Source organism: Magnolia sinica, chromosome 8, assembly GCF_029962835.1.
Source record: "Magnolia sinica isolate HGM2019 chromosome 8, MsV1, whole genome shotgun sequence".
In the NCBI taxonomy this organism is placed as follows: domain Eukaryota; kingdom Viridiplantae; phylum Streptophyta; class Magnoliopsida; order Magnoliales; family Magnoliaceae; genus Magnolia; species Magnolia sinica.
Window position 1 is genome coordinate 73,671,582 of NC_080580.1, and position 15,657 is coordinate 73,687,238.

Genomic DNA, 15,657 nt, shown 5'->3' on the forward strand with positions numbered 1-15,657 from the left:
GGGCGTCCGGGGATGACGCCACCGCCTTCACACCCATTATTTTATTTTAATATTAATATTATTATTATTAGTATTTGTATATTTCTAATCAAGGTGTGTCACTTGAGAGATCTAGTCCATTCATTGTGTGTGTCCCACTTGATGGAGGGGTCAATCCAAGTTTCAGATTCATCCAAATTTCATGTGGGGCCTAGCAAGTGCTTTTATATGTTTTAGCCATGTCTGCACATTATTTTAGATGGTGTGGGCCACCTAAGTTCTTTGTACGGTTGATTTTTGGCGTGACCCATTTTTAAGAGGGGACCCATCAAATGCACGGTGTTGATGTTCGACATACATCAAGGTAGGGCCTGTGGTGGGGCCCACCTCTTTCCAGCGTCAACAGAGACGCTGTTTGCTGCAGCATCAGAGTGTTGTTTTGTTTTTTTTTGTTTTTTTTTTGTTTCTCATATATGGGGCCCACAACAGGATGATCCAGTTCATTTGTTGTGTGTGTCCCACAAGGTTAAGGGGTCATTCCAAGTTTCAGATACATCAAAATTTCAGGTGGGCCCTCAGAAAGTACTTTTATATGTTTTAGCATGTCTTCACATGATTTTTTATGGTGTGGCCTACCAGAGAAATGTATTAGCTTCATTTTTTGGCTCAACGCCTAAAATGATCTGAAAAAATGAATGGACGGCGTGGATTTAATACATACATCATGGGTGGGGCCCATTGGGGACCCACACTTCTTTCCTTCTTTTTCTTTCAAGCAGCAGGGGCGTCTAGACGTTGCTTGCAGCAGCGTCCAGCCTTCCTCTCTCTTTTTTTTTGTTTTATTTATTTATTTATTTATTGGGTGTGTGTGCACATGTATGTTTGGCCAGCACAATGGTTTCACTTTGGGATGGCTTGGATGGCCTACAAAATTTTAGTGGGGCCCACAATCAATGGGTCCCACATAAAGTCTATAAAAACATTGTTATTATTGTTATTATTATTATTATTATTATTTTGTATTCTCCCATGAATCCACACCTTTAAACACATCATTATCACATCATTATGATCAACATCACCTCCACCATACAAAAACACAACAAAAATAAAATAAGAATGAATAGGGTGGGTATACTACCTTGATGAATTAGATGGATGGTTGAGATGGATGGGATGGATGGAATTGATGGTTGAGATGGATCACCAAGATCACTCCTCTCTCTCTCTCTTTCTTTCTCTCTTTCTTATGGAAAAATGGTGAAATGCTAAGGGATGGAGGGGTATTTATAAAGAAATGGATAAAATTTTGGTTAAGTTAAGCTAATGTGATTAATATTAGCTTAGGCTAGGATTATGGTACTTAATTCATGCTTTGTAATTAATGGTGGATTAAAGGAGCATGGGATGGCATGGTGTGGTGATGTCATGCATAGTGTATGACATGGAGAAAGTTTGACTTTTCATGCACATGAGAGAGAAGAGGTATGGGTATGTGACATCACACACATGGGTAAAGATTCCCTCACCCATGCGGCATGTACATGTATGCATGACATGTGTTGTGCATATGTGTGGAATGAAATACATGGTGTCATGTGCACATGATACACTTATCTTCATGGCGTATCTCACTAACAGTATTATACCGACGCATGGGTGGTGCCTCCATAATCGCGGCGACAGGGCGATCAATATGAGATAGGTTTCAAGGTCTTGGGGTTCCGGCTTGGGTGTGTACTATGAACGGCTAATCTAGATCTAGCTAAGGGTGTCGATCATCGTGCATATATGCATAGAAATTGGTACGAAATGGAGACAAGTAGGGGTCGAATCTTAATTAACAAACTAAACTGACACAGTTATCCTTTTCACCTAAGAACCAATGGTTTAAAATGATTATAATCAAATCATCATTTTCACTAGTTGCGAATAGGCTACACTATAAACTTAACTAATCCAAACTCTAATTATTACGCATGAGATATTTTGCTACCCAATTTATTCCAGAAATGCCCTGATTATCCAAACAAGCTCTAGACCACTCGTTAGTGGGCCACTAAACGCTATAGAAATATATTTGTCTTAGTGGGCCTGACGTCCATCATGAGATATTGAGCCGAGGTCGCATCTCAAATTGCTCAACTTGGACCCGCAAACCACTGCATGAGATATATGAATGTCTTAAATGAAAACCTGAAATTTAAGTGAAACTAATCCATTGCTCTTTCGCGAAGTTATAACTTTCGGACGGTCGATTTATGGCCAAATTCGGGGTACTGATTAAAAATAGTTATCCACACATATCCGTATAGCCATGGCCCTGATTAATCATTGGTGATCATCAATCTAAGTTAGGCATTCTCGATTGATCGGTACGCCCGATCATCGTGTATTTATGTTCAAACAGAGATCGCATTATTGGACACATATTCCATGGCTTAGATTAACCCCTACACCTCTCAGTGGGTCCCATTAGTGGAAAACAACCTCCCTTAGGGTTAGAATAATGAACTTAAGGTCATTTTCACCACATCTGATACTATAAATACCCATCTATTTCACACCCCCTCTCCCCATACAAATTTTATCTTAAAAGGGGAGAAAGGAGAAGAGAGGGAGAGAGAGAGAGCTTGGGGTGTGAGTATTGGTGCACCTCCACCCTCTCATCTCCTCTTTAGTCGTCTCGCCGTAGTCAGAGTCGTCGTCAGAGCTTTCCTAGCAATGGTTGGATGTAAGTGTTGAATCTCACTTATAATTTAGGATTTCAATCATTGTTTATCCCTAATCTCACAAGCTTGTATACTTGTTTAGGTCTTTCAACAATTTTCTCTAAAAACCTAACCTTGGGAGCGTCGTGAATCGGGCGAATCGTTACAAGGAGTGGACCATTATCTATAGGTTATCGTTTATCGACCCTTGAGGGTCTCAGTTAATGACTAAATGCTTGTAATGAATTTGTACAAGATAATATGTTAACATTTTAATTTTTTTTATAATATATGTTATTGGTTGGATATGGATGCTTACATGTTTGATAAAATATCTAGGTTATTAAATGTGTTATTTTATGAATGCTCATATGCTTAATTGAATGCTCAATTGAATATATTATTTTGTTGATGCCCACATATTTAATAAAATTTCTAAGTAGATGTGTTCTTTCATTGATACTTACATGTTTGATAAAATGTCTAAATAGGTGTGTTGTTTCTATTGATGCTCACATGTTCGATAAAATGTCTAAGTGATTGTGTAATAGAACATATGCTATAATTATGTGATATAGTGTTTAGTCCATAGCGATGCCTAGGATTTCTACGATGTTGGGTCAGTCAATAAATCGCCCAAATCAAGGGGTGGCCCAAGTTAGGGTGAGTACCCTAAGCTTGTTTGATTGACTCAGGTGAACACGAACGTCCGACAGTAGCTGGACTACATGGGATACTTGCACCCAATACCGGTTGCGCCTAGGTTCTCTAAGGTCAATCAAATTAGTCCACTATCCGACCAATCATGTATATTCACAATGTATGACACGACCAAATTGAATCTAGGATACTCCATTCCCAATGGATGGTCCATTCATAATCGTTCGTGAGATATGATCCCCTTAAGACTCATGAGCCAGGCATGGTAGTATGAGACACCATGTCTGAGTTGTAGGCCTACGTTGGGGTGACGAGCCTCCCCGTAGTGACTAGTGAGCACTAATGGAGGTGATAGACCATTATTCGAACAGTTCCCGTCAAATTATTTGGTCGATGGTTGCGTGCCAGAGTACCATTCGAATAACTCGAGCGTGAATGGAATTGGATAACGAACCCTTTTCTTTATGGTGGTTTAGTTTTATGTGATAAGCCCGCACCTCAGAACTGAGTAATCATACTTGGTGTTTAAGTGACGACCCATATCGGGTTGATCCTCATACCTTTGGGTATCATGTCGTACCTTTGAAATTGTTGATTGGTGAGATAAATGGGTGATACCTAAAGTTGGATCAAAGGACACTGGTAAGGAGCCACTACGTACAGTAACAAGCCTCTTGATCAAGATAATAACTTATGATATAATGTCAGTATCCTAGCTTTGCTAATATGTTGGATGAATGGAATATAATAATTGCTCGGCTAACATACGCATCAATCACATTGCATTAGATAAGATGTGGCGATTTAATGTTGCAGTTGGATTATGAGGGAGTGTTAGCATTTGCGAAATAGGCGTTGAAGTCACTTGTAAGGGAGTGTTGGATTATGAGGTGCATGCATCATTTTATAATCTTATTCATACATTTAACAAGAGTATTTAGGAAATGTTTGATGTCTTGTTTATCATTAACTGCGCTGATTAAGCCGATAATATGTGTAACTTAGAACTAATAGAACCACTGAGTTAATTACTCACTCTCACCTAATATGGTATTTTAAAACACCAAGTAATATTATTAATACAGGTAATAGCGAGCCCTCAGACGGGTAAGTATAGATCGGCTTGTGCCAAAGTCATTTTGGTGTGGAGGATATGGTAAAAATGGAAAACTTTACACTTAATCATCTTGGGTATGTATTTTATAACTTGTATAATCCTCGTTTTGGGCAATCACCACTTTTGGAATTGTATTTTTGCTCTTAGTTCTATATTTATTAATTATTATTATCTCTACATCCCTCTAATCCACTAATTGGAATTGCACTACTCTGATTACTTGTGTGTAAAATGAATGTGAATCTAAACTAAGTCACACATGCATTTTCATTTAATTAACACCTGAGAACACGGGATTAGAGTGTATGTACTCGGGTGCCATTTTTCAGGGCATTACAGTAGCATTGACGGAATGGATGGGAATATTGCAATCATCAGCTCTTCCCTGACATTAATCATTACTTAAAGAGTCAGGTATATCGTAATCGTCGAGTCCTCAATCATGACACATATCATTACTTGATGGGTTATGTATATCGCAATCGTCGAGTTGTCGATCATGACGTATATCATTCCTCGAAGGGCTAGGTATATCGCAATCATCAAATCATTGTTCATTACTTGAAGGTTGTAAATCGGGGGACTGAATATTCAAATGTGATGTAGAGTGTATGCTATATTCTTGCACGAGAGATGTACACCTCACTTTCTCTATATACAATGGTATCTAAGTAGGTGGACTTTGTCCAAAGAAGAGCATACATGCCTCGAGATCTTCATTATCTTTGTTGTATATGGAGGAAGTAATCCATGTACTGCCTCACTGTACACAACCTTTATTATCAAATCAAATTCATCTGAAATTGTCTTCGTAATTTGATGCATTTTATGTAGGAGCTCTTGATGCATAATATCATCCCTCACAATAACCACTTTTGAGTCCCCACTTACGTGCGAAAAAATCTCATTTTCGTATACACTCTCTCCATCATAGTAGCATAGGATGGGCCGCCAAACCATAATCTTCTAACATGGGTTAACCTATAATAAAAATGAATGGGTACAAGTTGTCAAATGTAAAGGGTCGATGTTGTCAAAATATTAAGGGTCTAATTGTCATCTAATAAAGGGTTATCAAATGTGAAGGACGATGTTGTGGTTGCCAAATGCGAAGAGTCTAAGTTATCATCAACTAGAGGTCAAGGTTTGACAACATGAAGAGTCAGGGTTGTCAACTGTCAAGAGTTCAGGTTAATAGCAGGCGAGGTTTGACAATGTGAAGGGTTGTGGTTGTCAAATGTTAAGGGTCGAGGTTGTCAACTGTCCCAATTGTCAACCTTAACCATTCACGCCTCCCAATCTTGACCCTTCACATTTTGACTGTCAATCTTTATTGGATGATAACCATGACCCTTAGTGGATGGAAACTACTTTCTCTACTTCAACCGTCCTTAACACAATGCAACAATGTCAAGATTTAAGGTTTTATTTACCTTAAAAACTGACTAACATATTAGGGACATCGGAGAATCACTAGATAAACACGAGAGGACACCGGAAAATGCTAAAATCATGGTGGAAGAAGCTTTTGGATGAGAGAAACAACTGATGGAAAAGTGGTAGTTGGTCCCATGATCTTCACTTTTCAAAGAAAGAAGAAAGAAGAATGAGCTCTGTAATAGTGCTGAAAGTCGGGCGGGTTGGGTTGGGTCAGGTTGGTGCTCAACCCTAACCCAACCCAAGGTTCCTATCCCTCAACCCTAACCCAACCCAACCCAATCTCGGGTTGGGAATTCTCAACCCAAGCCAACCCAAGCGGGCTCGATCGAGTTGGTCGGGTATATAAGTGCTAATATTTTCATTATTATATTAGTTTATTATATTTCAATATAGAACTTATTTTTTGTATTTATAATTTTATTAATTATATATGTGATTATTCATTATAAAAAACTTCATTTTTTTCTTTGAAAAACAAGCTAAAATATATGGCAACTACTCTAAAAGTCATGTAGCAAAGCTAAGAGTCTATTTGGGAGAGAGAAATCTGGCATATCTTGTAAGCTTGAGTCCTTGAAAATGACGTGGACAAATAAGACTAGACATCACTAGTGTGCACAAATGATCCACACCCAATTATAATTTAAAAGAAACTTATATATTGATCGGGTTCGGGTTGGGTCGGGCAACCCGAGCCCAACCCAAGTTTTATCGGGTTGGTGTTTGTATAGCCCAAGCTTAAGAACGGACCCGAAATATCCTTTTCGAGCCCAACCCAATGTCGGGTCGGTCGGGTTGAACCCGACTAACTTTCAGCCCTACTCTGTAAAAGTGAAAAAAGACAACGTTTGGCTCTTTCTAAGGGTGTTCACACATCATCTGTGGGGTCCACCATCGCGTATGTGTGAAATCCACTCCATTCATTAACTTCAAAATTTCATGAAAGGCTATTGTTAGAAGAATGATCGTGGTAGTTGGTCACATGATCTTCACTTTTAAAAGAAAGAAGAAAGAAGAATGACCTTTGTAAAAGTGAAAAAAAATAACGTTTGGCCCTTTCTAAGGGCGTTCATACACTGTTTGTGGGGTCCACCATCGTATATGTGTGAAATCCACTCCATTAACTTCGAAATTTCATGGAAGTTCATTGTTAGAAGAATGATCAATATCCATCCGTCAATCACATTGACCACATCAGAAGAAAATACTACATATCGAATGGATACCGTTATAAGTTATTAGGTTTTGTGGGCCACATAAAGAATGTGTCAGTAAAAGGTTAGCATCTTCCCATATAAATAAAGGGCTACAAAGAAAATGAACGGATTGGATATAGATTCCAATAGGCCCAATAACAACTTCCATCCAAGTCACTTTCTTGGGATTGAATTCTGTGTAACTTCTTCACTTAAAAATCGTACTACTGATCCAAGGACAAGGGAAATTTGGTCTGAAAAACTTTTCCAACAACAAGTAACACTATGGTTGCAATAATAAAACAATTCAAGCACAAAAGGGCTATGAAATCTTATAATCAACCAAAAATTACTATTTAATACTATCAAGGGTTGATAAAAAGAAAACGTACAAGAATGGTCTACACCTTATGAAGAGATTTCTCAATCTCTGAACTCCTCGGGTTAGGATTTTAGGAATACATCAATCCCAAAATCAAATTCAAAGGAACTAGGTGAAAATCATTGAATTTATAATTAAGAAAGCATAACTCTAAAGATATATAGTATATGTTTCTTACCTCCGATCGCAAATGGAGACGAATTCGATGGAGGAAAAGATGACTTCTAAGGCTTAGTTAAAGCACTAGCAACCCATAAGAACAAAGAATCACAAATCCAACTCTCACAACATCACCTTCACTCTTTCTCTTTTTCTTCTTCTTCTTCTTCTTCTTCTTCTCTCTCTCTCTCTCTCTCTCTCTCTCTCTCTCTCTCTCTCTCTCCCTTTTATTCTCTCTTTCTCTCAAAGCCTAGCAAATTCAGATTTAGGGGAGGAGAACCCAAATGGGATGTATTTATAATGCCAGAAGTGGTGCTTTTGGCCTTAAGATCTAGATTTTTATCATACAACCCTATTAGAGGTTAATTCTAACTTTTGAGTCTCACTTGGAGGTGGGGTAGCTGGCCCTAGTGATGTTTTACAAATGGATATGATCAGTCCGCCATTTGGATGTGTCAATCGATGAGCATGATTAGAAGTCAATTCGAAGGTTACCGATCATTGATCGAGGTTACGGCTATATAGATATGCGTAGAATATTGACTTAGATTAGTACCCTAAATTTGGTCGTGATCCGACAAACTGAAAGTTACAACTTTGACAAAAAATGGACAACGACAATTATCCTAAGTTCTTGACAAATCCTAAGGGTATCCGTGCATCTTATGCGCTCGCCTTGCAAGCCTATGTTCAATAATTTGGGACGCAATTTCAATTTAATGTCCCATGATGGACGTCAAGCCCATTAAAACAAACATCTTTATATAGTTTAGCAGCCACTAAGGAATGGTGTAGATATTGTTTGGATAATCAGGGTATTTCTAGAATAGATTAAGTGGTGAGATTTCTTGTGCATGATGATTAAAGTTTTTATTAGCTAAGTTCATAATATAACATATTCGCAATTAGTAAAAATGGTGATTTGGCCTTAATCATCCTAAATATTTGATTCTTAGATAAAAAGGGTAATTTGATCGATTTAGTTTATATGCATGGGATAATTAAGATCTGATCCATATCTAGGTATCTTGATTTTAGGTAAATCTTCATTAAGCTATGGTTACTTTTGATTTATCAACGGTGGGTCACCTAGATCTGGGCCCTAAATGAATAGATCACAAGGTTAGGCTTAAGATTTTGGTGATCAGGCGTATTCGTTAACTTATTACGATTAATTAATCGACTTTGTGTGGTTTTTTACTGGTAACACTCGCGTATAAGTTAAGATCAAGTATTAAAGGTCAGTAAGTGATATAAGTTAATTCTAGCGTAAAAATTTTAAGAATTTTTAAAATTCAAATTAGCAAAAATCTGGGAATTTGCAATATTTTCAGAGAGTTCTATTATCGAACGATATCTCATATAAGAATGAATGATGTATTCCATACATTACATAGCAGTTGGTTTACGTATAGTAGGAAGTCATCAGCGAGCCCGTGGAACATTCATGGATGACGATAGTGAACTTTAATACACTGTCGATAAAAATAAAAAGTTTTATATTCTTATTCCAATGCAATACCAACAAGTGTGCAAATGGTACTCAGGAAGTTTCTTTTCAATTCTAAGTGAAATAAGTATGTTATCATCTATCTTTTCCATTTATATTTAATTTACACTTGCACATATGTATGCTTATGTCTTTAAATCGCATTCACACTATAATTCACAAGAAGTATCAAAAATATGTTCAAAGTCTTGTACTTCAAAGCCACACATCAAGAGGTTATAATCGGAATGCGACTTCATTATCAAAGAAGCCAATAGATTATGTTCCATGTGTTAGACAATTACTAAAAAATGAATCTAGCACTTTGATCATAAAGTAGTTTGCCGATGACCCTGATATTAATGGCATTTCATACAACTCGTATATGGTTAATATATATGTTTTTTATACATCAGAATATGAAATAAACTTGTCAACACAAAACTCTGGGATTTTATGAAAATTATAAGGGCAAGTGTTGAGGATATAAATTTAGTGGATGAAGAAGTCACTTGTTATAGTATTGTCAAATAAATACTTGAGTTAGACTACATTGACTTTAAGGAGACGATCATATATTATGATTGGGTACGTATAGAAGAATCGAATGGGTATTTCGTTAATCCAGCAATGAATTTGATACGTGTTAACCTGCAGAGGTTAATGAGAAGCAGTAAAGAAGAAGACGAACATCATAAGCAACTCAGGTATTCTATAGCAAGGATCATAGTAAGCTTACAACTAGTTGGCATGTAGTCTTACAAGCTCCAAAGAGATTGAATTGGGATGTCAATGCTTATGAAGATCTATTAGTTTTTACAGCAAGGTTGAATGCGGACCCTTTAACATCAGCATTACGAGAAGATGTCACAGAAGATAATGATGAAATGTAGTGTCTTATGTCAAATAAGTTATAAAATTTAGACAAAAGAGGAATGCGGAAATAGAAATGAACTATAATGAGATGATCTTATCACAGTGATAAGTATGTAAACAACTCTCTCGTTCGTTACTGAGAGTCCAATCAAAAGAAGAAGAAAAACTTAAACTATTAGCATTTAAATGATTAGATTAACCCGTGTATTATTTATGTGAATACATGTTTTATCTGCTCTCTCTTATTGCCTCTATAGAAAATGATATTAATAAAAACAAAAAATTCAGACAATTATTTGGAATGGGTAGCATTGGAAAAAAAAAACTCGAAAAATTTGATTTTATTATCTTCTGTTCACTTCTGTTACGAAAATAGTTTTAGAGAGTAAGTTCAATTGTATTTTATTAGATCTTTCTTATGTGAAATTTTATATATTTATGGTTCATGTTACGATGATCCAAGCCACTAACAACATAATATGGTCATTCATTGTCAGGGCTGGGAAGATTGAAAAACAATGTATATAATTCACTATTAGTTTCACTCAACTAGTCACTAAAGGATTATTGCATGACATCTTCGAGATTGCTAGACCTTGGCAAATGAATATTGACCCATATGGATGGATTGAGGATGGTTCAGAAAGAACACCATGCACATGTGCTACCTATAAGTTCATGGAAGAAAAAGAGTCTATCATAATTTTGATATACTTTAATTATATTGTATTTTGTTTTATTTAAAAAGGAAAAAATATTACTTATCATTACTAAAAGATGGCCAACGCCGCCACAAACTGAATCGGCTTTAAAACAGTAATAAAAAAAATCTGAAGGCATGTCTAGAAAAGAGAAAGATAAACTACAATGACTTGATCTTATCACCATGATAAGCATATAGGCAGCTTTTTCATTGATTATGAAGAGTCCGATCAAAATAAAAAATAAAAAATAAATTTTAAACATTTACTATAAATTAGTTACAGTGAAATCGTTAGTCTTTTTTGTTGCATTTAGATGCATTATTTGGATTGAATCGTATTAATTAATTTATGAAAATGATCAAATTATAATTACTTGAGCACTCTCATTGTTAGACCCTTTACATTTAGGGTTTATTTGATTTTCTAATTACAACCGTAAATGGTTGTAAATGATTCATAATTATTTACTTTTGTAATTTGGTTGTCATATCACATACATTTGACTATAACAATGATTTTGTTACATTATTACTAATCCTAAAAATGATAATAATGGCTCATTTACCTTGCATTGGAAACTCAAACTGTATTATATTTTATTTAATTTGAAAATAAAAAAAATAGTGGATTATGGTGATTTTAGATTGTATAAAATGTATTTATCAGGTGTATGGTGGATTATGGGTGGATTGTGGTGATCATAGATAATATAAAATGTGTTTATCAGGTGTACAGGCATAGTCATAGCCCTAAGGCTCCAAATTTCAACTGTTTTTTTCTGTATCAAAATCAAAATCAACAGCATTTGTCATCTAATGTATAAAATTCTAAGCCCAGAACAACGATTTCGAGCCATCGAATAATTTTCCAGAATGACGGCTTAAAACCGTTAAAAAATAATCGACGAGTTAGGTTGATGGTTCATCTACGCCAAATTTATTCTTCGTTGAAACTGGTAATTGACTTCTCTACTGAACCGACAAAAAATATAAGGTGGTTTAAAACCATTGAATTTCGTTTTTAACATCCAAATTTTCAACAGTCGTTCTCGACCCCAATGTCCATCGTTTTTTATAAAATCGACAATTTTGGACCATCGAATTTGACCCTTTTTCATGTAATGATTAATTCTAATAGCATTCCCACTTTATGAGAATTATTGAGACTGAAAATGCCAAGTTCATTAAGAATATTGAAAATAGTAGAAGTACGAATATTAAAAAGTTTGTATTTGAGGAAGAGTTACCTATGACTCAAGTCATGATCATTCCAGAGAACGTGAGTATAAATCTTACAATTAAGCCGATAATCATTGTAAATCATCACGTTGAACCTCCTATACAATCCATTAAGGAATAAAATCAAAATTAAACTCAATAGGGTGAGTCATTAAGAATATCATAAAGAAAGGAAGCCTGCAATTCTAGACGATTACATTGTATACTTGCATGAGCACAATTTTAACATAGGAGTGCAAAAAGATCCTGAATCTTTTAGACAAACTAAATAAAGTGCTAACACCTTTCAGTGAATTGATATCATAAATGATGAATTAAAATTCATGAAGGACACTAAAGTTTGGTATCTTGTTGAATTATCTGAAGGAATAAATTCAATTGGTTATAAATGGATATTTAAGACCAAATAGAAGTCCAATGGTAACAGCAACCGTTATTGTTCTTATACAGCTCCAGCTTATACTAACAATAACCAATATCTTAACTTTTGCATCACCATGGTTTGTCGCCGCCTTTACACCACAATCTATTAAAAATTTCTTGACAGTAGATCTGGTCATGGAAAACACTATTTATTTTTTGTACTTACAATTGCCATGTTGTCTTTCATTTGTGAACTAGGCTCACTAGGCCTCCACCCTCACCGTCTCTATATCTCGAACCCTTGTTATGGTATCTAGATTCATCACCCACAACATCCAGATCCAATGCCATTTTTTCCTACAATCGTAGGTAACCCCAAGAACAAGATTCGACACTTATAAAAATATCAACATTCGTCTCTTCTCCACATCATTTATTATTTATAATAGTTAAAGTATTGACTGCAAATCTACTCTCATGTCTACCAAAGTAACAAGTGAAGTTTGTCTTCACTAACAATCCTATTTCTATTTTGATAATGGATCTCTGAAATGGCATTAAGCGCACAATCTACTTGAGCTTTTAAACCCAATCTCATTACAATAAAATTAGATCACACTAATTACCTTAAGTGAAAAATCTAGCTACTAACAATACTTAATATTATTCTCTTTTTTCCTTTTATTGCAATTGCACAACATTTCTTTACTAATACTGTATTCATCTACATTTTTCACAACATGGATCCATCAAACTTTAGCACTTCAAATCTAGTAGAACTTGATATAGCCATCTCAAATGCAATTACAACACAAATAATAACACTAATCTTGTACTAAAAGTCTTCTTAATCTTCTCTAATATCAATTGCTGTGGAAAAATACCTAGATATGTGCTCCTTGTATAAACTACATTAGAGAAAGCATGTTTCAAAACCTAGTGAAACTAAGCTTCACATGTACGTATGCATGCACTTAAAAGAGAGATAGAGAGAGAAGAAGAAAAAGATCTCTCTATGGGAGCCGCATAACAAGGTGAGAGAGAGAGATCTGTTAGATAAATGATGAGACTATTTGTGTCTACTTTGATATCGAGGAATGCCCAAATAATCATGAATCTACTTCGGGATTTTGTTTTCTTTAGTCCTGATCTCTTAACATTGACTACCGAGAAGCTAGCAATGATATCTAGATCTAGTGAGGAAGCAAAATATTATGCTGTTGCATATATTATTGTTGATGGAGATCTAAACATTACATACCATCAGCTCTAATGCTTTATTATAACAATATCAATCTTACATTTCGTATTTCTGATATGGTCCTTTAGTCTCACACTACACACATAGATCTTGATTATCACTTCTTTTATGAGTAATAATAACTCTTTTGGTGGTAACCAAACGGATCTTAAATGAAGCTACTGAGTGATGGGATATGAATCAGCCCTTCTTATGTGTAACCCAGGACAGAGATATATCTCTGTGCCTGGGGCTGTGTGGGCCCATAGAGATGTCTGTGACAAATCCACTCCGTCCATCTGTTTTGAAAGACCACAATAGGCCAGGATTCTAAAAATCAGGCAGATCCAAAACTCATGTCGGCCATGCCACAGAAAACAGTGGGAATTGAATGCCTAGCGGTGACAGAAGTTTTGTATCAGCATAATATATGTTACTACAGTTTATCTAAGTAGTAATATTTCTATTGACCGTTTGGATGGTATATAAACATTATGATAAGCTCCATAAAGGTTTCAACGGTGGATGTTGTTGTTCCCATTGTTTTGTCGGTGACTCAGATTTTTTAATTCCTATCCTATTATGGTCTTTCAAAACAGATGGACGGAATGGATTTATCTCTGGAAACCCTACACAGCCCCGGGCACAGGTCACAAGCGCCTCGTTCTCCCGATGGTGGAGGTCGCAGGTGATCATGATGTCCATGAGTAGAGGCGTAGATTTTTTATTTTTTATTTTTTATTTTTTTTTTTGAATTGAATTGATATGGATACAGTAGATTGCAACTCCATCTGAACGTGATGCATGAATCCAAACATGCCCAAGATAATATCCGCCAAGTGTAAGATATCTGAGTGCCCGCATATCAGCCGTCATACTCCGCCAGAGTATCAAATAACTCAAAAGTAAAAATCCCGTCTTCGCCAGTCTCCTGTCTCAGCGAGAGAGAGAACGAGAGGCAGAGAAGGAAAATGTCGATATCTGCGAACGATTTCTTCCAAGGTATTCCTTAAACTACGCACCCCTTAATAACCGTCCGTCGTCATTTTCTCTTCTTAACCTACGCACCTCTTGAAATCTTCTTTCTCCTTCTCTGCAGAAAACGACGGGAGCGACTCCGACACTGCCGATGACGGTGACTACCGCCCGATCTCCGCGCTCTCCGACGAAGAAGACGATCCCGACGATGAAACCCCCATCCGCATCAACGGCTCAGATCTCATCGCCCATCCCGGTGAGTTCGATTCCATCTCCTTCCAAAACCCATCTCTTCTCAATTCCTCCAATGGGTCCCACCCGGCCGAGAACGGAATTTCAAACCTAAATCTGAATGACGACGATGAAGAAGAAGAGGAAGAAGAGAGAATGAGAAGAGCGTCGGAATCGGCTATCTCTCGGGCATTTAGAGAGGACGAGAGCCGTCGGAACGCCCCACTGACGCCGGAGAACTCGTCGCGGATCATCAATGCGATGCGGGGGGTCTCGTTCCATGGGTTCCCACCAGATTGGGCGGGCAATGTGCCCGAAGATCAGTGGCTGGATCAGCTGCAGAGATTGAGAGAACCCACCACATCGCAGAATTAAAAAGGAAAAAATAAATAAAAAGCTTGAAATGACTGTAATTTGTGCAGATTTCAGTGTGAATTAGCTATAATGTAAGGGAGCTTTATCAAATCTGCCAATGTTATATGTGATGTGTGTGTATGTTGATCCAACGACTGAATTGCAGGCTCCATTTTTGGTGGAGCATAGCCTGAAAATTACACTGATCAGACGATCCTAACCATTGAATTAGTGACCATCAAATGCTTGGTTTAAAGAAATGGTCAGAGCTTCAATGCAACGAGTGAAAGCGCTGATGATTAAGATCTCTGATTGAGTGTGATTTGGAATCTTGCTCCTGCTGTGGGACCCACAATTTGGTAGTGATGGATCTCCATGCTTAAGAGTATTGCAGATGCATTGCCGATGCCCTTTTAAGTTGTAGCTCTATTATGTTTTGCTTTCAGCTATGTCTGTGTTGGGATTATGTTTTTTTAGGCTGAGATGAGACTTTTTAATCTGTTTTCCTTGTTTTGGAGGGGTTATATATGAAAACCTTGT

General features: G+C 36.6%; 1 protein-coding gene across 1 annotated transcript; it reads left to right on the forward strand.

Moving 5' to 3' along the window:
- The first annotated feature begins 14,412 nt into the window (after positions 1–14,412).
- Positions 14,413–15,243, forward strand: LOC131253427 (uncharacterized). Its single transcript, XM_058254414.1, has 2 exons — positions 14,413–14,556; positions 14,654–15,243. Exons 1-2 carry the CDS (start codon positions 14,526–14,528, stop codon positions 15,136–15,138), a joined length of 516 nt encoding a protein of 171 aa, XP_058110397.1. The 5' UTR covers positions 14,413–14,525; the 3' UTR covers positions 15,139–15,243.
- The last annotated feature ends 414 nt before the right edge of the window (positions 15,244–15,657 follow it).